Source organism: Malaya genurostris, chromosome 3, assembly GCF_030247185.1.
Source record: "Malaya genurostris strain Urasoe2022 chromosome 3, Malgen_1.1, whole genome shotgun sequence".
Lineage (NCBI taxonomy): Eukaryota > Metazoa > Arthropoda > Insecta > Diptera > Culicidae > Malaya > Malaya genurostris.
Window position 1 is genome coordinate 184,490,585 of NC_080572.1, and position 23,319 is coordinate 184,513,903.

The 23,319-nt window shown below is 39.1% G+C and overlaps 1 protein-coding gene across 5 annotated transcripts in view; it reads right to left on the reverse strand.

The window, feature by feature from the left end:
• LOC131439535 (uncharacterized protein DDB_G0283357-like) overlaps window positions 1–20,285 on the reverse strand; it is an 82,187-nt gene extending 61,902 nt beyond the window's left edge. The window contains exons 1-2 of one of the 5 annotated variants that reach the window (XM_058610667.1): window positions 19,950–20,285; window positions 2,835–3,984 (exon numbers count right to left, since the gene is read on the reverse strand). In XM_058610667.1, coding sequence (XP_058466650.1) covers window positions 2,835–3,546 — 712 coding nt within the window. In that variant the 5' untranslated portion in view covers window positions 3,547–3,984; window positions 19,950–20,285. Of the gene's footprint in view, window positions 1–2,834; window positions 3,985–19,337 lie in introns of all 5 variants that reach the window. The other 4 variants (XM_058610665.1, XM_058610666.1, XM_058610663.1 and 1 more) reach the window with 4 other exon arrangements.
• Between the last annotated feature and the right edge of the window lie 3,034 nt (window positions 20,286–23,319).

Below are 23,319 nucleotides of genomic sequence, written 5' to 3' on the forward strand. Positions count from 1 at the left end.
AATGTACAACAAAGCGCATCTCCAGCAACTAGCAACGAAATCAACAACAATACCACCGATGCGGCAATGGATAACGAGACGAACCACGAACGAAGTGCCCCTCAATCCTCGCAGGAGGGAAATGGAAGCTCATCTCCCCCTAGAAAATGGGTGACAACGATATCCAACTCAAAAAAAAATATTTTAAAAATCGGCTCAATCGGCCACGTAAAGCTTGTACGCAAATGAATAAAAATATCTTTTACATAAAAAAAGACAATAGGACCTTTCATTTGATCCAAAGTTTACGAAAATCGGTTAATGGAGTGAGATTCTTTTTTGGACCATTTTCGGAACCAGGAACTGAGAACCGATATAGCTGAAATTGGTTCGTTTGGCCAGCAACTACAAATTGAAACAAATTGAAACAGTAGAGTATTTTTGAATGTTAAAACCTAATAAAAACACTGAGGGCAAAAACCGGACACGGATTTTGCTATGCACAAATCGTTTGAAACATCTAATTGTAAAAACATAGCCGGTTCTTCCGCAACAAATGATATTATTCGGTTTTTGCATTCAATGATTTTTCAGAAGAAGAAAAAATATCAAATGAAACTTTTCTCCGAAGCTATATGGAAATAGAGAAAACGTAAAACTATGAGAAAATATTTTAGAAAAAAAAATGAATGAAAAGATGATTAAGGGTGGTAGGGTCCAAATGATGAAAAAAATCATCATATTTGCGGTGATTTTCAGAACTATCGTTCAACAAAATAAATTCAAATATTTTGTATAATAAAAAGCATCATTCCAACAACATTTTGTAATTTTTTCGTGGAGAAATAATGAGAAACAAGTCAGTGAAGTGGCATTTTTGAGGACACTTCTTAAAAATCATGATTTGCGGTGTCCACTGTATCTCAGCGCAGACTAATCAGAAGTGAACAAATCAAAGCAGCATAGTTAGAGCAGAAGTTTCTCTAGACCCCAACGTTTCTGTTTGATTTCTTATTTAATTATTTGAATTTTTGGTGGTTGTTTAAATTCAAAAGTACGATTTTTCACGAAAAAATCGGCCATTTTTTAGCTGTAAAACTTCCCCATAGTAACAAACAACGAAAAGGAAAACGTTGGGGTCTGGTTTTTTATATGTAGAAAGTGTGTGCAAAATTTACAAAAAAATTGGTGCAGTAGTTTTTGAATGACGATGGACATGGACTTTCAAAACTTGCTTTCGAGAAAAACGCGTTTAAAGTTTATTGTCTTTAAAATCGAAGGAAAGAATTTATTACTCAAGGGAGCACGTAGACTCTAACATTCTCAAAAAGCCATATTTTTTCTTTTGTATTTTGTTATAATGAAACATTTCGAGAATGTTTTGTCATGTTTTTAAGTCAATCGAAGCAGAAATCTTAGGCCTGTGTGCGCAGCTCTCATTTCTCTCTAGTATGAGATCGGCAAAGATAAAGGTCCATAACTTGCTGAGTTTTGTTCCGATTGGCTCAAAATTTCACAGAATATTCTTGAAATGTTTTACTATCAGAAAATAGAAAGAAAATAATAAATGATTTTTCAAAAGTGTTTGACCCTACCCGCCCCTGAAGTAAAAAAGAGCAACCAGATGAAAAACGTTGAAAAAGCTGATAACTAAAGGAAAAAGACGGGTGGGTAATGGATGACGTGAACACGAAAAAACTGATATGATTCATTCACACTTACAAATATCCAACAAATAATCGATAAGTTGATTGGTTGTGAATGCTGGACCTGGAATAGAATTTTGGATCTGGATTCTGAAGCTGAAAGCTGCACTGATTCTAGAACTTAGTTTAGTATCTATCTGGATGTAGTATCTGGATGAATTTTCCTCTGTGATAATGGTTGATACTAAATTCTCTAGAACAAATTTTTAGACTATATTTCAGACGACATCTAATAAAAATTGTGTTATATGAAGTACAACAAGAGACCTTCACGATTGAGTTCTACCAATTATTGTAGTGCAACGTTTTTTGAAAAGGCGCCCCATATTAAAGTAAGATATATTCACGCCAAAAAGAAACTGCTTCAATTGTTACCTTGCACGACATAAAACCAGGAACCCAGTGGATATATTCTTGTTTAATTTTTTTCCCGCCGGATTCCACACGGACTCTAGGCGGGTCGTGTCCAAAAAAGGATAAAAGGTAATATCAATCCCCTAGTATGTTAGATTGCCACCTCTGTAAATTCAGTTCAAACCAGAAAGAGTTTTTATTTGAAATTAGATTTTTTGTGCCTAAGTTTACATGTTCAGAAAGTTTCATTCAAATCCAAGAAAGTACTTCGTCTATAGTACTCGATTATAAAATCCAATACAATACAAGTCTGGAACTCAAACTTCCATTTCATTTCAGTTTAAATTTAGACCATAGACGGTTTTCTATGTATTTCATAATTTATCGTACATCTATACGAAAAATGTTATAGATTCGGCATCACTGCTTTGGAGTCCTGTACCACGCGCTAGGTTATGTACGGCGTCGAAGGGTAGCTTCAATTCGCTTGCGAGAGAAACAAATATCAACAACCAACACTGCTGCGATCCAACCACTTGTCACATAGCTACTTGTGTACAAAAGTCATGGTGTGAGTGAAATCACTATCGATTCTGGTGAGTGGAAAAGCGTTGTTTTTGTTTTTAAGGCTCAAGTATGTGTGTGATATGTTTGTATGGATCATTTTCCGGAAGCTCCCACCCAAACCGTTCGGTTCAAAGATCTCTCTCTCCCCCGTCCCTTCCCAATGGCATGTAGGTCTTATGTATCATGTATCACATTTTTTAGCTCTTTCACGTGCTTCGTGTTACGTACCTGTTGCATTCGGCACAGCGGATGGATAGCCTCTACCCATTCCACCGTCCTCTCCGGGACTGTGGTGTGGGTGCAGATGGTGGTGAGAGTGATTGGGACTACCGGAGCCATACGAATATTCCGGGCTATGCGTATATCCGTTCGGCACGCCAAATAGAGAGCAATCACCATTGTTCCTGCTATTGTTACTGGTGCCGTTGGAACTGTTGTTGTTGTTGTTATTACTGTTGGCCAACGGACTAGTTGTGCTATCGCTGGTATCTGCTTTGTACGGATTACCGGAGTAATTACTAAAATTCGCATATTGATGATGATCCCGTTGTTGGTATGCGGATTCTCTTTGGAAGGGAAACGGAAGCGATTGGCGATTATAAATATGAGGTCCATGGTAGGCTCCTAGGCCAGCCAGTGGATGCGAAGGCGAAGTCACCGCCGAAGCTCCGTGGTAGTAATCGTTGTAGCTAAAATCTCGAAACGATGAGTAGTTCCCGTAGTAGTGGCCCCCGTAGCCATGATTTGGACCACTATGGTAATCGTAGTACTTCTCAAAACTATCGTAGTACCCGCCACGATAGTCGTATCGATTGCTCCCCGCGGGACCTCCCACTGGATATGGGGATGCACCGCGTATCATCCCGGGCGAATATGGATAGCAGAAGTTATTATTGATGGAATGCCTGTACTCCATGTAATTGCTACTGCAGCAGTCCATTGCCAGAAATCGGAGTTGTTTTATATTGCACCTACCGGAGCTAGCTCAGCAACTAAAATACCAACGCCGAACGCCACATTTTCGGATTTATCTCGACGGTGCAAAATTCGTCGACTATGATGAACATAAATATTCATTTCACTGCTGCTTCACTCTTTCACTTCACACTTTAGCGCCATTTCCGCCCACTACCGTAAACTTTTTGTTATATACCTTGGCGTATTCGCTATCGATTTTAGGGTTATTTCCTCACTGCACCTCGCACTGTTATCGTGAATTGCTGTATCGAAAAAAGCGTTGCCTCCTTGACACTGCTCCTTTTTATATTTTATATTTTATTTATTTTTTATTTTTTTTGTACATATGCTATTCCACTGGTCACAACACTGTAATATAGTTGTATTCTTAGCAGTCCGTTGGCCGGGACTTCATTGATTTCTTCCAACCGTTGTTGATGGGACGGAACAGAATAGAATAGAATTCGAGTTGTCGACAGGAACGCAGACAGGTGGTGAGAATGTGGGGGTGGGGTGAAAAATTGACAGTGCAGTTATTTCGGAATGCGTCGGTTGTTTCCTAGTATTAATTTAAAAATTCCTTCGATCAGATTTTTTAAAGATAGATACGCTGAATGTTCAATGTAATTAACACACGTTACAAAAATTGACCTGATTTGTCTGACTTTGACTTTGGATACGATGGTGTGCTGATTACATCAATTTTTAGGGAAACATTCGATAGATTACAAGCTAAATTATGTCCAAACAAGCTAAAAGAAAAAAAAAGGTTTATTCATCAGAGTAAATTACAGTACAGTAGATTGTTTAAACAAATAACTCTGTCGTTTAAGAATTTATACAGAATATGAGCCATCCCGATCAGATGCACATAACAAAATCATAACACAAGTATATCAACAGTTGATATGTATAACAATTTGTGTTATTTTGAGATATTTAACGAATGAAAACAGTTGAAAATTAAAACTTATGATAACAATATAATAACAAAATCACTTATGATGTTTTGTTTTAATTTGCAAGACTCATGATGAAGTTCATTAATTGAAAAAATGAGTTCTTGCGTAGCTTTATATCGAAATATAATGATCAGAATTTCAAAAAACTGAATGAATTATTCATTTAATAAAAAAATCATTCAAAAATTTTGGATTGAAACGATGCTCGAAGTTAGCTGGAATATAGTTTTTCTGTGTTAAATTTGCTATCTAATTTTTTACAACTATTGTTATAAATTTCTGCTTTCGGACTTCTGTAGTTATATCAAATTCAATAATAATTGTGATACAAACGTTCCAAAATCAGTTACGGTTTGGTTCCCGCTATAGTCTTTTTTGTTATGATTTTTGTTATTTTAACCGCTTACCAGCCAAAAATATTTCTAAATTTGTTTCAAAATATTTCTGAAATAAATTACTCCAGTTGTTATAATTCTGTTATAACCATCTGATCGGGATCTCTGCCATTGAACAAGATTTGTTAGATGTGAGTAATTTTAATTTTTTCGACAAAACAAGTTTATGCGACGCCTGAAAGTTCATATTTGTAAGTGAATTATAGCTCCACAGGTTTCGATGGATTGCCATTGTTTGGTCGCGACAATATTTGGACACCCCTAACTACATTCATATTGCACAGACTTTCGAATGTATGTCTGTTCAGTCGAAAGAAGAGCGACTGTGAAAAGCAGTTGAGTTCTATTCATAACTTCTTAATACTTTCGATACACGTTTGACAACAACCAGGAAGGCTGGGAGCGGAACAAAAACGGATCCCAGGAACCACTAGAAGTACGCGAAGATGATGCCAATATTGCTGAAGAGACCATATATTTCGGTACGTACTTTTGCTAGGAAAATAAAAATGTCTCCAGCTTTCGTGTATACGTCCAGGCACCGGCAACGTATAAGGTCGTCCAAAGTGAAAACTGTACCGAATCGTAATGCTAAACGACTAAGACCCGGGCTCGTAAGTTGTATCGCGAATATTGGACAAAATTTTCCTGCGTGATAATGGACGAAGAAACTTATCTGCTGGAAGACTTGAGCAGCCTCCCGGAATGTCTTTTTATACTGTCATGCAACGGGACGGCGTAGAGGAGCACGAAGGAAAAGGCAGTTTCCAAAAAAAAAAATGATTTGATAGGCAATATGCGGCTGTGGTCGAGCAAGCCGAAGCTTCATCACTACCGGAACGGTAAACAAGTTAATATACTGTGAAGAATGCCATTCCTATGCAGCTATGATGCTTCCTCGCTATTCTAGTATGAATTGGCATCTTGTCACTACGTCAAAGATGTTTTGAAATGGTATTAAGCGAATGGAGTCCTTGTTGTACCGAAAGAGGCGAATTCAGCTAACTGCTCGAAGTTGTTACCTATCGAGAGGTATTGAGAGCACTCTCTCAATAGGTACAAACAGCGTTGCGAACGGTACTGGAAAATGACACGAAACAGGAGGCAGTCAAACCGCACAAATGATTGTACTTCGCCGTGATTATAGCAGATAAAAAATGTCATAGGTCTCATGACATTTTTTCTCGTGAATGTCGCCGTTTGCTCTAATCGATAGCTGTTCTACTCTTTTCAATCTGAAAAGCAAAGTCTTGGCATTACATTCCTTTTGTGGAATTTGGCCTTTCTGTTTCAACAGACTTCGCAGCCGATTCTTAGTGTACAGAATCATTGCATGGCTAGTACTATGGATTCTACTGACACTAAGAATTCTTCCAGGTCGGGACTCGAACATATGACAACTGGCTTGTAAGACCAGCGTCCTATGCATTGAAACGCCAACCCGGGACCTTGCTGCCCAATGCAGACGGTTTTTTGCTGTATCCTTACGTGTTTTGTTTCTCTGCACTCCCGTTGGAAGGAAGCGGTTCAGTGAGAAAAGCAAAGTAAATGCTTTGACTTCCAGAATATGGATGGTGGGTTCGTTTTGGCAATTCGGGTGATTTTGTTTTATTTCCAGTTGTTTGATTCACTTCAAGGCACTTTTTCGATCAAAAAATTAAACTCCGTTTAGTATGAACCAGAATTGTAGAAGTAATAGGAGCGCAAAATTTATTGTCTCTGCTGTAAGATTTCTTGCCTTTGCGTCATACAAGAAAGGCAAAAGCTGCGCTCCTGATACTTCGTATATGAAATTTAAATAAATAATTGTAATAGTTTTGACACAACTAGCTTTGTGATTGAATCTTTTCAAAACTTAAAATTGAACCGGTAATGAAAACACCGCCGTTCGCATTCAATTTATCACCACAGATCGGTCACAGCGGATATTACAGTCCCGTTATGAAAATGTCATGACATTTTGAATTCGTGACATTCTCGAAACCCGTTACCGAAAATGATCAAAGCAGCTACTTATCCAGTATGTACGTACACAACCACAAAGCGAACGCTGTGGCTTTGACTGCTGTGAGAGAGTGCGACAAAATTAACTGCTCTCAATGTTGCTATCGTGTGTCGTGGCTCTCATTATTGCGCCAAGCTCTCGTGTCATTGCGTGTTGGCTACTGTTGAACGTAGCAGCTGCGCGTATCGTTGGCAGGGACTATCTTATGTTTGGCGACAGTTTAAAAAAATGTCAAATTTTCGCACTCTTGGGTACGAAAACTACAACTCTAGAAAAATTTTAAAAATCTTCGACAAATGTAGCTAAATCGGTTGCACAGACCCCTAAGGCTGGAGTAAACTCAAAAGTTCGTCATTTTTTTCAGGTAGCCTTATTAAGCAGCTGTAATTAGTTTTTAAATGACTAATAATTCACAAACAAATTAATAAAATAATGTATCTTTGATTGAATTGGTTTTATTTAAAATTGAATCTGTCCAGTTTTTGTCACGAACAAACCTTAACAGAAAGTATTTTAATATAACACATAATCATCATATTGTAACGGAACGCTATCGAAACTATGAATGTTCGCTATAGACCTTCAGAACATAGATCCATGCCCTCAGAGTAGCTTTCAAGCAAGCCATAGTCTATTGAAATCCGTAAAGCTTTCTTCGAGAAATTTGCGCAAATGGTGAAGAGTGTGGGTTGTCGCTTACGTCACTTTGACGATTATATCTCCGAAATCGGAAGTATTTGTCATGAGCGATCCAAATTTGATCACTGGCCTGATAATGGCTTTCAAACAAACCTATGATTGTCGGAGTCGGCTTAATCATCTATGAGAAAATTGAGCCTTTAGAATAAAGTTCAGTTTATCCGTTACGTCACTGATATCGAACTGGATAATAAAAACCCAGTAGTTGCTTTCCAGAGAGCCAGAGATTGTCGACTACGTTACATATACAATTATGTCTCCAGAACCACGTCATTTCATCCTCGAATTTAAACAAGTGCTAAACTGATAGGTTTCAATGGCTGCTCAATTTGAACTGCTTAAACACTGCTTAATCGAAGGCGAAACATGAAGAAAATGTGAAGCCTCACAAACCGGTTACCGTGTACACACAAACCCCTAAATGATCACATGTCACTCGTTTAGGTCCGATATTTCAAAAAGTATTAAAGTATTTAATAAATAATGCAAACTTTGCGTTTGCTTCACGATTTGAACAGCTAGATGGCAATGGAAGCTCAATCTGAACTGCTTAAAGCACTGATAAGTCGAAAAAGAAACGTAAAAAATGAGCCTAGAATTACTGGTATTGGTTATGTCATCCCCAAGAAAATTGAGCGGCTAGCAAAAGCGTAAAAGGTGCACACCAGGCGCGTACACAGGGGGGGGTTTTAGGGGTTCAAACCCCCCCCCGAAACAAAAAATTATAACCCATGGGAAACATTGTGATATAAATTGTACATGTGTTGATTTATCACCATGTTCTAAAACCCCCCCCCCCCCGAAAATTTTCTCTGGCTACGCGCCTGGTGCACACACATGCATACGTACTGAAATTTCCCGATCTTTTCGGGCTGAGTCGAAGGATCAGGGACATTTCGTCGAAAGCCGTTTCGCCGAATATCATTTCGCCGAAAGAGTCATTTCACCGAAAGTTATTTCACCGAAAGGGTCATCTTGGCTTCGGTTATGTGGCTGCGCCACATCGATTATCCAGGAGATGTGAAACAAATAGATATTTTTGATAAATAATCAGAATTTGCATTTTCCTAATAAATTATGTTTTGTATTCAAAGCTACCCTTTCGTCGAAATGGCCCTTTAGCCGAAATGTCTCTTTCGGCGAAATAACCCTTTTGGCGAAATGACTTTCGGCGAAATGACCCATTCGGCAAAACGACTTTCGGCGAAGTGACCCGCTCCCGAGTCGAATGATCTATAACACTAAGCCTTGGCATTACATTTATTTTGTGGAATTTGTTTTTCTGTTTCAAAAGACTTCGCAGCCGATTCGTAGCGTACATACCCTTTGCATGACTCTTATAGACACTAAGAGTCCTTCCAGGTCGGGGCTCAAACATACTATAACTGATTTGTGAGACCAGCACCCTATGGATTAAATCACCAACCCGAAATAACACTAATGGTTACCAAGAATCCGATTAAATGTCGATGATTCCAGTATTTCTATATCCTTTCTACAAACAAAATTTAAACTTCTATCCAGCACAAATTTAAAACTGTCAGATAAGATAAGAAATTTTCGAATATAATACAATTTTGATCTTTGAATTTTAAAAGTATCGAAGGTCCAATATTTTGCTTTGACAATTTAACATGAATTTCTGTTACAATATTAAAAAATTTGCAATCTGCAACATTTTCAAAAAATTCTAAAATATTTAAATTTTTTTTCAAAATTTACGATTTTCTATTTATTGTATTTAACGGTATTCAGAACTTATGAGAAGCAAATTTCAATTTTCATTTTTGCCAGCATAAAACACATAGAAAAGGAAAATAGATTCATAAAGCAGTGACCAAATTTGAAATTTGTATAAGTAGTATGAACTCGACCGAAGTAACAATTCAAATGCTTTTAATTCACAAATTACGTCACACCAAATGTCAAAAAAAATAATCCATCCTGTACCCCATCTATCGATGCCTGTTCCTTTCCTTTAATAAAGCGAAACTGAACTATCAACTTTAGAAAAGAGTAATCGAATTTTGATACTTCCATAATATTTGCAGAATTCTATCAAATACGGCAATGAAGTGTACCTTAAGTACGTCAAAATAATGGTCATAACCAATGTGGTGAAACGGCATTGAACAAGTTCGAATGAATAGGCGTTAACATCAGTACCATTCGACTCAGTTCGCCGAGTACGCAAAATGTCGGTGTGTGTGTATGTATGTTGGTATGTAACAAAAACGTGCACCCGATTTTCTCAGACATAGATGCACAAACGTAGATTCAAATGCAAGGTTTCCCGGTCTCGTAGCCTGCTGTTGAATTTTATCCGGATCGAACTCCCGGTTCGAGAGTAATGGTGTAAAGTGTTCCAAAGAAAATGTAAAAAGTACTAAATTTTCTCAGATTTTCTTAAATTAAGGTACAAGTGAAAGGTCCTATGAATTTCGTCCTGATCCGACATCCCGTTCCGGAGTAACGGGGTAGAATGTGGAAAAAATTAAGTCCACTTGGTTTTTTCAAAGATTACCAAACTTTTCCAAACTTAAGTCCAAATATAACGTCTTATAATACCAAAGCACACTATCAAATTTCATCCGGAAACGACCTACGGTTCCGGAATTGCAAGCTGATTAATGAAAAAAAATACTTTAATTCTTTAATTGAGCAATTTTTGTTAGTTGATTACCAAATACATTGATTTTGGATATACCGGATTTGTTCCCAGTTTCGGAAGTACCGTAAAAAGTGATCGTGTACTCCAAACCGGAAATCATTCCTATTTCTCAGAAATGGCTGGACCGATTTTCACAAACTTAAATTCAAATGAAAGGTATTATGTTTTCACAGGTAAGTGTACAACATTATCCGAATCCGACTTTCACTTCCGCAAATACAGGGTGAAGTGTGTTTAAAATTTATAGCGTCATGTAGAGCGAAAATACAGAAGAAAACGAAGAATTCCTATAATCATGACTCGAAACTTTTTATAAATTGAAAAGTTAGTGCTAGTATATGCCAAAAACAAACTCTGAGGGTTTTATTCAAGATTCAAAGAGAAGTTTTTTGAAGAGTCTCTTGGTGATATTATTGAAAACATGAGTTATATGTAACGCTCGTATCCGTACTGTATTTTACAGTATTACACTGTATTTTCGACTCAAATACTGCGTACTGGTTTTACCCTCAAATGTACTACATTTTTATTCAGAAAGCCGAGACTCGAACCCGTAGCTAGCTCCTATCTGGGAAAATCATTTTGCCAATTGAGCTACCCTGCATGTGAAACACACGAAAAAACAGACTAATTGAGGGCTGAAACAACTGGCGGAGAGGTTGCTTTAGAGAAATGACTACAACTGAACACCGTGGCGCCCGAGTACAGCTGAACCAGCTCGGTTCTTTTGTTCTGTTAGAGTGTTTCTTCGTGTGTTTCACATGCAGGATAGTTTAATTGGCAAAACGATTTATCCGGATAGTAGCTGACTACATGTTCGAGTTCCGTCACTGCGGTTGCTTTTTCGTGGTTTTCATTACATAGTTGTATTCGCATGTCATTTTTTTCAATCTGTTTTCCTCGTAAGATGCTGATCACATTTATATTTGAAATAGAAGACGTGCATTGACGAAGAACCCTTTATTTTACTTGAAACTAATGTCATATTAAATCCTAAGTTTAAAATTTTAATTCTATTACAATTACAATTTATTGCATCTTTATAAAATTCAAATCTATTGATGAGTGAGTTTAAAATTGCATTTTTAATGTCCTCGTGATCGGTCTTGTCTCGTACACAACGCTGTAATTTTCTTTTTAAAGACAAACACCAATGAATGTGTTGTGGCAGGTGAAAATGATTTACTGTGAAATGCTTACCAATCGGTACGCAACAAGAGCAGGTCATTGAATGGAGGCCAATGATTGAACCGATTGACCTCGCTATACTAATAGTTTTATCGAGTACACAAGCGATTAACACGCGTGTTCTGGCAATGAGCAGCAAGCAAGCGATAAGCTCTTTTCATGCAAACGCCTGGTGCCTGGTAGGTGCTTGACTGTATCAGCAAAACCGAACCGTTGCTCTCCTGCATCGATTTTCAGTCACTCCTTTGTCTGTCCAAGGACGACGCGTAGTAGTACATACACACGGCCCCAGACCAGAGCAAAGGTGAACCATCCCAACCCTATGTCAGTAGCATTGGAACTTTGTCCTTTCGCCGTTAACATGCACTTCTCGTTTTCTTACTGATGTTTTTCATTCATCCATATTCATACGCTTCGAAGTTGTCAAGTGCTCCTGCAGCAGCAGCAGAAGCACCAGTAGCGAACCTATTCACTTCATCCCTGCCTCTCACGGCTGTACGGCCGCCCTCCTTCTCCTACTGACAATGCATTGCCGGGAAAATCCAGAACGGAACCGTGCCGAGCAGTGTTTCTTCGCATTTTCCGCTGCCTGTGTTGACCCGTGAAACCAGGAGGAAAAAAATCTTTGTAATCCACCGACACGCTCACCACTGCGCTTTGGTAGCAGTAGGCGCTAGTAGAGAATGTAGTTTCCGAATAGCAGTGGTGGTAAATTGGTAACCACAGCCAGTCGCTCTATTTTGCTCTCTTCTGCCGGGAAGTGAGAGCTAATTGGACGATCTGGGTGAGATGTCTCCATTCCCTGATTGGGCGTCCAACAAACCACAAACAACCACTCCGGGCTGATTGTTTACATTAATTCCGTTGGATTTTACCAATATAGCACGGTACCGACTGGTGTAATGTCTGTGTGAGGTATATCCGGAATTAATTTTTTTTGCATGGTGCAACTTCAAGGACTGACATAATTGTTAGTGTTTGAAAAACTATGCGATTCGGTTTCAGGAATCAGGAATCAGAACAAATTGGCTCAAATGGCACGTTCCCCTTGATATTTGGAGATTTGTGCCTTGCCATCAATATGTTTATTGCATCATTTTCCCGATATATAAGAGGGAAGGATTGAAAGGAAATGGTAAGGGTTGGACTAGGAGGATGGGAAAAATTGACGACACAAAAACACATAAAAGCAGAAGTAAATTCTGCACCCCTAAGGGATGCCGAACAATCTGCTGAGGATCACATTCAGTGGAAGCAGAAGGAAATTCTGAACCTCTACGAGGTCCCGAACAGTCTGCTGTTTATAAAACCTCCAACCCCCGAGAGGATTTAGAGATCTTACAAAAGCGACACCATTCTGCACTCCCGGAAGAATGCAGAACGACTCGCAGTATGTACGAGCAGAAGTAAATTCGGCACCCCCCAGAGGATGCCAAACAATCTGCCAAACCCTATTTAAGGTGAATACAGAAGGGATTCATTCACTCCAGGAAGAACGATGAACCCTTCTGACTATAGCTCCTTACCACATTGGGTGAGAAACGAGAGAATATCCTTCAATTTTAGCTCCGCATACACAGACTCAACCATGTATGGAGAACCAAAAACCCGGATACGTAGCTGCGTCAATGCGGGACAGTTACATATCAGATGATATGAAGTACCATAATAGCATTCACACAAATCACACGAATAATACTCAGCACGTTGAATAGTAGCCATGTGATAATTGAGTTTGCAATGTCCAGTCAGAGCTCTGACCAGAACACTTCAATGATACTTGGAGAAATGCAGTAGACACTTTGACATTTTCAGATCTAAATCTGGTAGAAATGCTTTTGTCTGAGCGCAAGTTTGCAAGCTGCGCCAGTAGCTGGCATGTTTGGATGCAGCCCAAGAACGTATCTTGTGCTTTATCCAACTAGTTGAAAGTGGTAAAGCTGGTTCAGGACCAACGAAATCATTCGTTGCACCAGCTCTAGCCAACTCATCAGCCCATTCATTTCCAGTAATACCAGAATGGCCGGGTACCCATAAGAAGTAAACAGCATTTGAAATGCTGAGGTCTTCAATTTGAGTTCGACATGCGATCACTAGATTCGACCGTGAGTCATTCGAACTGAGTGCTTTTAAGGCTGCCTGACTGTCGGAACAAAAACAAATACGTCTACCACAGATCCTCTGCTGAAGTGCCGATTGTACTCCACACAGAATTGCGTAGATTTCTGCTTGGAACACAGTACAGTATCTACCAAGTGAATGAGACTGCTCCAGCCTATTTCACGACAGTAGACACCAGCACCAGCACGACCATTCAACAGAGAACCGTCCGTAAAACAAACTATGTGTTCATCAAGTTGTCGTTCCAGACAACCAGACAATCATTCCTAACGAAGAGGATAGCTCACATTGAATGTTTTAAAAGGAAAACTGCATGTGAGAGTTAGGTCACTAGGAGCGAGTAAATACTCATCCCACGGAACCATTTGAGACCACAAGCGAGTGTGACTGGTAGCATATTCTAATGGGTTACTGTTCCAAAGCCCTGTAACCTTAAGACGGCATGCACAAGACAATGCTTCCTGTTTCAGGAACACATGTAGTGGTTTAATGCACAGTAGCGCCTCTAGAGCAGCAGTAGGAGTTGTCGTGAATGCTCCTGTCATCGCCATTAGGACCATCCTTTGGAGATGATTTAGCTTTGACTGAACTGTCGCGACTTCTCCTTTCTGCCACCATACAAGACATCCATATGCTAAAATTGGTCTAACGATAGTTGTGTAGATCCAATGAATATATCTGGGTTTGAGTCCCCATGATTTTCCAAAAGCTCGTCTGCATTGGCCGAAAGCCATGCAAGCTCTTTTAATCCTGAAATCAATGTGAGCAGACCAATTCAGTTTTGAGTCAAGAATAACCCCGACGTATTTAACTTGATCGACCACAGTGACCTCTGAACCGAAGAACTGTAACGGACGAGCTCCTGTGATTATCCTACGATGAGTGAAAAGCACCATTGATGTTTTGCCCGGATTTACAGACAATCCAACCTGACAACACCATTGTTCAACAGATCGCAGGGCTTGCTGCATTAAATCAAAGAGAGTGTTAATGCTTATACCGGTCATCAATATATGATAATCGTCGGCAAAACCATAAGTCGGAAATCCAAGGTTATTAAGTTTCCTTAACAAACCATCAGCGACTAGGTTCCATAAAAGTGGGGATAGTACACCACCTTGAGGACACCCACAGACACTCAGCTTTCTAATCTCTGGCCTGCCGAAGCGATGATCAAAGAAATTGATTGCTAAGCATTGCTAAGCATTGCGTAAATTGGTAACCACAGCCAGTCGCTCTATTTTGCTCTCTTCTGCCGGGAAGTGAGAGCTAATTGGACGATCTGGGTGAGATGTCTCCATTCCCTGATTGGGCGTCCAACAAACCACAAACAACCACTCCGGGCTGATTGTTTACATTAATTCCGTTGGATTTTACCAATATAGCACGGTACCGACTGGTGTAATGTCTGTGTGAGGTATATCCGGAATTAATTTTTTTTGCATGGTGCAACTTCAAGGACTGACATAATTGTTAGTGTTTGAAAAACTATGCGATTCGGTTTACTTTATGCTTTATTTATTTTCGTATCAATTGAAGCATTGTGAGTTTGGTGATACCAAAATCGCTTTTCGTAGCAAAAATCGAAATCGAAACATGCATTCTTGTTAAATATTTTAGTTTTTATCAATATTACTATTATATCTATATGTATCAAACAAGCTCTTTACTATATCCATCATTACTTGGAATATAATCAACGGATGTAGATTAAAATTATATATATTCATCTTCCGCGTGGACACTTCATTGTATAGACTGCAAGTCTTACAAGCATGTTGGCATATGTTCGAGCTCTAACCTGGAAGTATCTTAATGTCAGTAGGGTCGAAGTACCAACCAGCGATGCCAGATTGTCATTTTCTTCGGAAACTCCAGCGGTGCATAGCAGGGAACAAACTACTTTCTGTTCGCCAAACAAACAGTTTCCGTAGTTTTTCGTTCGAAAATATCAACTTCCGTAGACATTCGTAGAAATATTCCTATTTTCGTAGATTTTATCTACGGATCCGTACATCCGTAAAAAATGTCCGAATTCGTGGATCTACGGAGATTCGCTGGTACCAACCTGCAAAGTCTATTGAAACAGAATGGTCAAAGTTAACAACAGGAATACAATAATCGACTCGAAAAAACAATATTAGAGACAAATTGGCATTAACACGTAGACTTTATGTACCTCAGCAAACCCAAAATTCTAATCGAATGCACCGATATTCCTTCTGTTATTAGGTGCATTGGAAAGTTTAAGTGGATAAATGCATAGACTTAAATAGGTATTTTTTTTTGCTTTAATTATAGAGGTTTTATCCTTATGGTTATTCACCTCTTCGGTCCCGAAAAGCTTTCTGACCCTATAAGCGGGGTTGGGGATCGAACCCAGGTGGCCTGTGTGAAAGGCATCGACTAACCCATTTCGCCATACCCGTCCCCATAGGTACTATTAGTATCAAATAATAGTTAATGGACACCCCTAGATACGTATATTTCTGGAAATACTTAATCAACGTGTGAAATATTTCGCAGACAGATGAACGTATGTGACGAAGTTTTCCTGCGTGATAATTGATGATGAAACTTATAATCTGGAAGACTTTAGGCAGCTTTCCGAAATGTCTTTTTATACTGCCATGCCACAGAACAGCGTTGGTGAAGGCGATTAAGAGGAATCCTAATCTGTCGGACCGTGATTTGGCCAGAAAATTCGGTGCGGCCCCTAGTACCGTGAGGAGAACTCGACTCCGGGAAGGAATCAAGTTGTATCGAGCTAGCAAACAGCCAAATCGGACCATAAAACAGAAAAGTGTGGTCAAAATTCGAGCTCGGAAAATATATGACCATGTGCCGACCAAATTCGACGGGTGTCTTCTGATGGACGATGAAACCTATGTCAAGGCTGGCTTCGGACAAATCCCAGGTCAAAAATTTTACTTGGCAACGGCTCGGGGGGATGTTCCAGCCAAATTTAAATTTGTTTTTTCCGACAAATTTGCAATTGTCAAATACATCAATCAGATGACGACCTGGTGGAATAAGATAGCTAAAACGATGGACGAAGAAGGTGTGCGCCGCCTAATGAGCCGTGTCACAGGAAAAATTCGAGAATTCCTTCGAAACCGTGACGAATAATTTTATCCGTAGTTTTTCTTAAAAGTATGAAGAAAACGCTAATAAATAATAAATAACTGAAATACAGGCAATTGTTTTTGGTCCAATTCTATCTGAAGAAATCTTTATATTTTTTTTCTATTTATCCAGCCCTTCTCATAACTTCTCCTAACAGAGACGACAATTTCGTATACATAAGATCACTTTACATTTCGCACAGCATGAACGCGACTATTTAAACAGAGCCTCTTTAAACAATTTAAATTAGTATTGAACCGACTTGTACTCTGTGCAGTTCGTTAATGCCGTGGAAATGGATTCTGTGTTCAACTGAAAACGGGCCTGTCTGTGAATTTTTATACGCCGTTCGAGTGGCAACGATTTTTGTCGAAGTTCTGTTGATATTTCGCATTTGAGATGCTGAACAACCTCGATCATCAAGTGCAGGATGATTTTGATCAGGGGTGACATTATGCATCCAACTCGAATCAATTTTCTGTACAAGTGTACGAACAAAAAGTCTTCCCTTCCGAGATGGTTTATGCGGACCCAGAACCTCTCATCACCAACATAAACAGACTAACGGTACTTTTCAGGAAATACAGGAAAGACAATTTCCCTTGCATTGTGTTATCAAATAAATCTGAGTTTACGCCTGAGACGTCAAAAATAATATAACACCTGTGTTATATTATTTAAGGGTTGCATAAATAGTGCAAACTTTGTGTCTGCTTAGCGATTCAAGTTGAACTGCTAGGCACGAGATGGCAGTTCAATTTGAACTGCTTTAAGCACTGATTAACCGAAACAGAAATAAATGCGCTTTTTGCAAAAGTCTGCATTATTTATAAAAAAAAAAATTGTGATTCATCGTTATTTTCTACCAAAATTACGATGAATCACGAAAAATATTTTTTTTATAAATTTTCTTTAATTTTGAATCATTTCGAAATAGGTTTAACGCAGGTTTATGCTGATTTCGCCATTTTCTTTTATAAACCTAATGAAGAATTGTTCACTTAGCTGGAATATAATCTTAAAATGATTGTCAGTAGGCTTTTGTGGAACTAACGGTTTCAATGCGAGGTTTATGATGTAACACTTAAGACTACTACAAGTATTTAATAAAATTAAAAATGTTGCGTTAGTTCGTTTTTATGATGTTGGTTGAATAATTGGTGGGGGCGTATATTTTTGAGTTAGAAACGCTAACTACGGCTCTGTTGCCGAGTCCGTATTTTTGGTAAACTTGGCGATCCCCAGAAATTTCACCAGAGTGATACACGCTGGCGTCAGATTCTTGTCCACACCGAGGATGCAAAAAACGAAGCATCGCACAAAGAGGAAAGCGCACTTCTTCTCAGTGTCGAATAGACAGCATTTGAGTGTGTGCTTGTGGTTAAAGCAGCTGGCGCGAGTGAAACACATTCTCTTCGCATGAATCGCTCTCACGCGCTCTCGTCTAAATACACCCAAGTGACCACTGGCTCGTGATGGTGAGCGAACACTTCTGTGAACTTCAATTAATAGAGAGTATATCTGGCCTTGCTAAGAAAAATTTGCAATGAAAACCGAAAATTTTACGATAAATTGTTTTATTTTGCTGATTTTGCGTGTCCACGCTTCTTCTACGCAAACGATACACCAGAGTGCTCACCGGCGTGTACACCTCTGTGAAAGTATCTGCATCCACCTCAGAGAATTTATTAGTTAATGCTCTAGCACTTTGGTGCGATTCAGTGAGAGAGGTAAAAGGAAATAAACAAACGCACTCATGATGCGTGCACACTTTATACAACAGTGGTGTATAAATGGGAAAGAGAAGAGCTCTCATTGAAGTTGTCAGTGCGAGGGGAGAAATTTTGCTTGCTCTTCTTCACACAGAGGAGATGGGCATCTCTGCCCAGAAAACAGATGTACAGGCTCGCAAGCGAACTGTGTTTAAAATTTACTCATTCAGCGTGGCGAATACTTGTAGATGTCACTGCCATCGATATTATTTTGGGTGCTACATTCGCTTTACGCTTTTTCATTTTTTGTTGTTGGTTAAAGTGACAAGTTTATTTTTGCTTTATTTTCATTATATTCACGTAAGATTCAAACGGAAATGGAATGGTCTTTTACACTTAGAGAAATCGTGTTAGAAGTGTGTTTTCTTGGAATATTTCTATAACAGGCAGGAGAACATTGTTATTGTTCTGGAACGTAGTGGAACGATTCCAAAGATCGCAGCGAACAATCAAATAGGTTACTGTAGTGTTTCTAACGAATAGCAAATTAGAAATTTACACAGGATTTAGTAGAGTTTTGCTCCAGCCTGTGGTCTCACAACCAACTCACAACCAACTCACAGCAAAATTTAGCGTTTACCGACTCTATCAATCGAGAACATTTTTTTTTCGTTAATGTAACACACCATCCATCCAGAGTCCTTGCAAATCTCGAGTACACTTTAATTTGACCGTCACTGCCGTCTCCATTCACTATTACAGCGCTGAATTTGAAAGTTTTCGTTACTCTCGCACATTCCAGCTCGCCTAGTTGGTACACTTAACGGATACCGTTAGTGTAGGTGACTCGTCCTTACAGCTCGCTGTGCCACCCTCTTCACCCAGTGCAACTCACCACCCAGCTGCGTGACAAACTCTCAGCTCCGCACTCGAATAGTTGATGTAAAATGCCTATTTTGTTTATTTTTAAATATTTGTATTGATTATTATCCACCTTTTTGTTTCGTTTTCACATTTTTCGGCCTGAAAATGCTGCTGACGTCAAACGCGGATAACATCAACTGCACACAGACGGAAATTTGCTTGCCTGATCAGCAGCACACAGCCCGGAGGCACATCGGAGCGAGGAAACACTTTACTAATCGGAATCGATTTTCCGCTCAATCCTGTAACGACCGAAATGTACTTGTTGCGGGGATTTTACATGATCGTCCCACTGCAGTTGGGTGTTACCGTTTCTCTCAAATGACTTGTCACTAGTCGGAACATTCACGCACGGTTCGATCGATTTGAACTACTTTCTGGTCTGGACGCCTTCGCGATACTGATAAGAAAATCAATTTTCCCGTTCCGTTTTGCGAGCTGCTGCGGCCTGTCACAATTTCCACCGAATATCCTCTACGAAAGCACCCACAGCTCGCATCTTTTTTCTTTTCCAAGCATTGTACGCTCGCTGATACTGATGCTGCTGCTGCTGCTGCGTCGTCTATGTACCTCGTCTACATACCACTGACGCTGGCGGCTACTGCTGGGATTACATACTTTGGAGCACATGTAGGCAACACCCAAACGCCACCACCCACTGCAGCTTCTTCACAGAGATTCAGATACAGAGAGATCTCAACGAAAAACCTACCGCCGACAACACTGATAACGACAGTTGGCGTAGTAGTAGTGGTAGTAGTAGTAGTACTGACGATTGTGATGGCAGAGGTGGCGGCAATACAGTTAATAGAAGCTGTTCCGGCTTGTGGAGAAATGTTTTTCACGTGTAATCCTGGCGGATACTTTTTCGTGCCGACCCGGACAGAACGAAAGGCTAACGAGAACTGAGCTTCCCTCGTTGGATGGTTACTGTGAAAAGTGACAGAAAATGAAGTGGTGCTGGAAAAACCATCGACCACTCACCCGGTGAGTGACTGTTTGACAATAACTCACACTCTAGGCTTATCAATACTGTGCCACTCAGAACAAGAGAAAGAAACGAAGCTAGGAGCCAGCATGGTTTTAATTTGAATGTCCGGTGGTTTTTTGAAATCGTTTTCAAAATTAGAAACATCTTTTTAGATGATATTTTTTTGTTTATTTACCGTAATGTTCCAGGTTAATGTTCATTTGTTTCTGCTACCATACAGGTGGTCTTAATTTTAAAATGTAGTATTTAAGGTTATAGTTGTAAATAGTCAGAATTCGTAATAATTAGAATAAAACTTTACTGCAGGATCTTTCGTTTTTAAACAATAAAATATCCAGACATCCACCGAAAATGGCGGTTTCGAAAAACACCAAGAGGAACATCCATCTTCGCAAGAATTTCCCCGTAGTTAAAGTTTTTCGAGAGCATGTCACAACTAATGCTTTTGGGACAGGAAAAAATTCTGGCATGTCGAACAAAATTATGACATTTCACGGAATAAGATTTTTTTTAAAATTAATCATTCAAGTTCAACTCGTCTCGAGTGACACAATTATTTTTTTAAGTAAGTCAAAACGGTATCAATGAAGGTCGCCAAAAAGAGAGAAGACTGAGTGCACACAAGTTCCCATCTCATGCTATTCCGTGAGTCTAAGAAGACATTTCACCAATAAAACATCGCATCTACTGGGCACAATCATCTTTTACATTAGTATCAGAATGAGATAGTGCGGATTGGTTTGCGTGTTATAGCCCTGGTCGCAGGATTGAGCATGGAAAGTTCTTGCAACAAGTCATTTATTCGTTTGGTGACTGGTACTAAAGCTCCGAGGTGAAGTTCATTTCACACACCAAGTTCCCCAAAAAGGTGCTGCTGTGGCTGACAATCAGCCGCTCTTCTTGCTGCTGGCCGTAAAAGGGGTTTATAGTACGAAATGTCAGCCGGAAGTTGCGTCGATCATCAAGAAATACCATAAGAATGAAGACGAGGTGTTCTGGGCGGTTCTGGCGTCGACCCACTATTCGGAGCGATCGTTGGAGGAGATAGAGCGTCTGGATATCGATGTGGATGTGGATATCAATTCCGCGAACCTGCTCAAAGTCCCACAAAATTTCTAGGCCAACCTGAAACTTAAGATCTACTCCAACAATTTAGTCACGTAAACTGAGCAGGAATTGATAAATAAAACGAAGAATAAACTCAAAATTCAAAACCATTTCTACACGCATGTTTTCGTCCGCCATGGTGAATGTTCCGGTTAACTACCGGGGTTATCTGTTCTAGCTTTTTTTATCATCATCCGAAAAAGTCTATTTTTTTAAAGCAATCTTCTTATTACCGAGCTTCTGTGAATAGTGAGTGTCGTGAAAACTAACTGTAAAACAGTTATTAAAATTTTCAATAAGTGTATTTTTATTAACCAAACGAAAAAAAAACCTTGAAGTGTTCGACGAATGGATCGAGGTACCGGTGCACATGTTTTCGAAACATTAAAACTACTTGAAGCTTATTTTATTACTTATTGACAGAAAGTAATTTCATATAACGATGTTTACTTGCCAACGCATATCGTTCAAGTCTAACTTCTGGTGGACCCGATGGATTGTGCAGTATTGTGGAAAGCACTCATAATTCCGGTCAACCGGGACATTAAGTCGCATTTCTTCTAAATTTTTACCGGCCGTTACTAATAAACATTTTTGTCTTTATCTATAGAAAGGTGATAGAATTGTAGGACTTGAAACGGAGCCTTGGAGACCCATAGTGTTATATATCATTCGACTCAGTTCGACGAAATCGGAAAATGTCTGTATGTATGTATGTATGTATGTGTGTGTAGGTGTGCGTGCACTTTTCGAAGATATTTTTACCGCTCGATTTTCTCAAATATGACTGAACCGATTTTAACAAACTTGAAAGCTATTGTTGGGCCATTGATGAAGTTCAAAGATCAAATGGCGGTGACTTCTGGTTCCGAAGATATGATGATATAAGTGACGTAACCAACAAAACGCATTGTATTCTTACCATTTTCTCAGATATTACTGAATCGATTTTAACAAACGTTTGAAAGCTACTATTGGGCCATTGATTGAGTTCAAAGATCAAAAAGTTGTGACTTTTGGTTCCGAAGATATTATGGTATAAGTGACGTAACCGACAAAACACATTGTTTTTTATCGCTCTTATATATATGAGGGTGCCAATATTTTGGTATCACCTGTAATTTTGTAAAGCAATGGTGTTCAATAGATTGAGCATCTCGAAAAAAGTCTTCATGTCTTAGATTTTTAGAGATTTATTGTTAACTCGAAAAAATTCGAAAAACACAACCGTAAATTTTTGCAATGACTGAGCGGAAACATATATTGGAGAAGCCAAATGAATGAAAAACTAACAACAAGAATGATTTCTCGGAAAAAGATACGTTCAGAGACAGGACTCGAACCTGCGTTCTTGTGCATTCCGTGCATACGCGCTACCAATTCGCCACTCTGAATCTTGTTATAGTCATTGCAAAAACTGCACTAAGTATGGCAGCTTTACGTCAAACCAACTAAAATTACTAAATCACAATCGTAAGTAAAAATTTGTGTTGTTTCTTTAAATCCGAAAATCCATTTAAAGTCAGTATTAAATTTAAAAAAATGTGTGAAACGAATCGAGAATCGACTTATTAAAAATTAATAAAGTTTTCGTTTCCGGAAGTACTGAGTCGTTTTTTCTTCTCATAAATACGTTTATTTCATAGGCAATGTACACATGTCTACCTTGGGTACGCAAGGAATTTATTAGTTGAGATCTGACATCACGATACTCCACGCATGTCCAAACGACATGGTCAATATCGCGGTAACCTTCACCACAAGCACAATGATTAGTATCGGAAAGTCCAATTCGAAGGAGATGTGCATCTAACGTGTAGTGATTGGACATGAGTCTGGACATCACACGAATGAA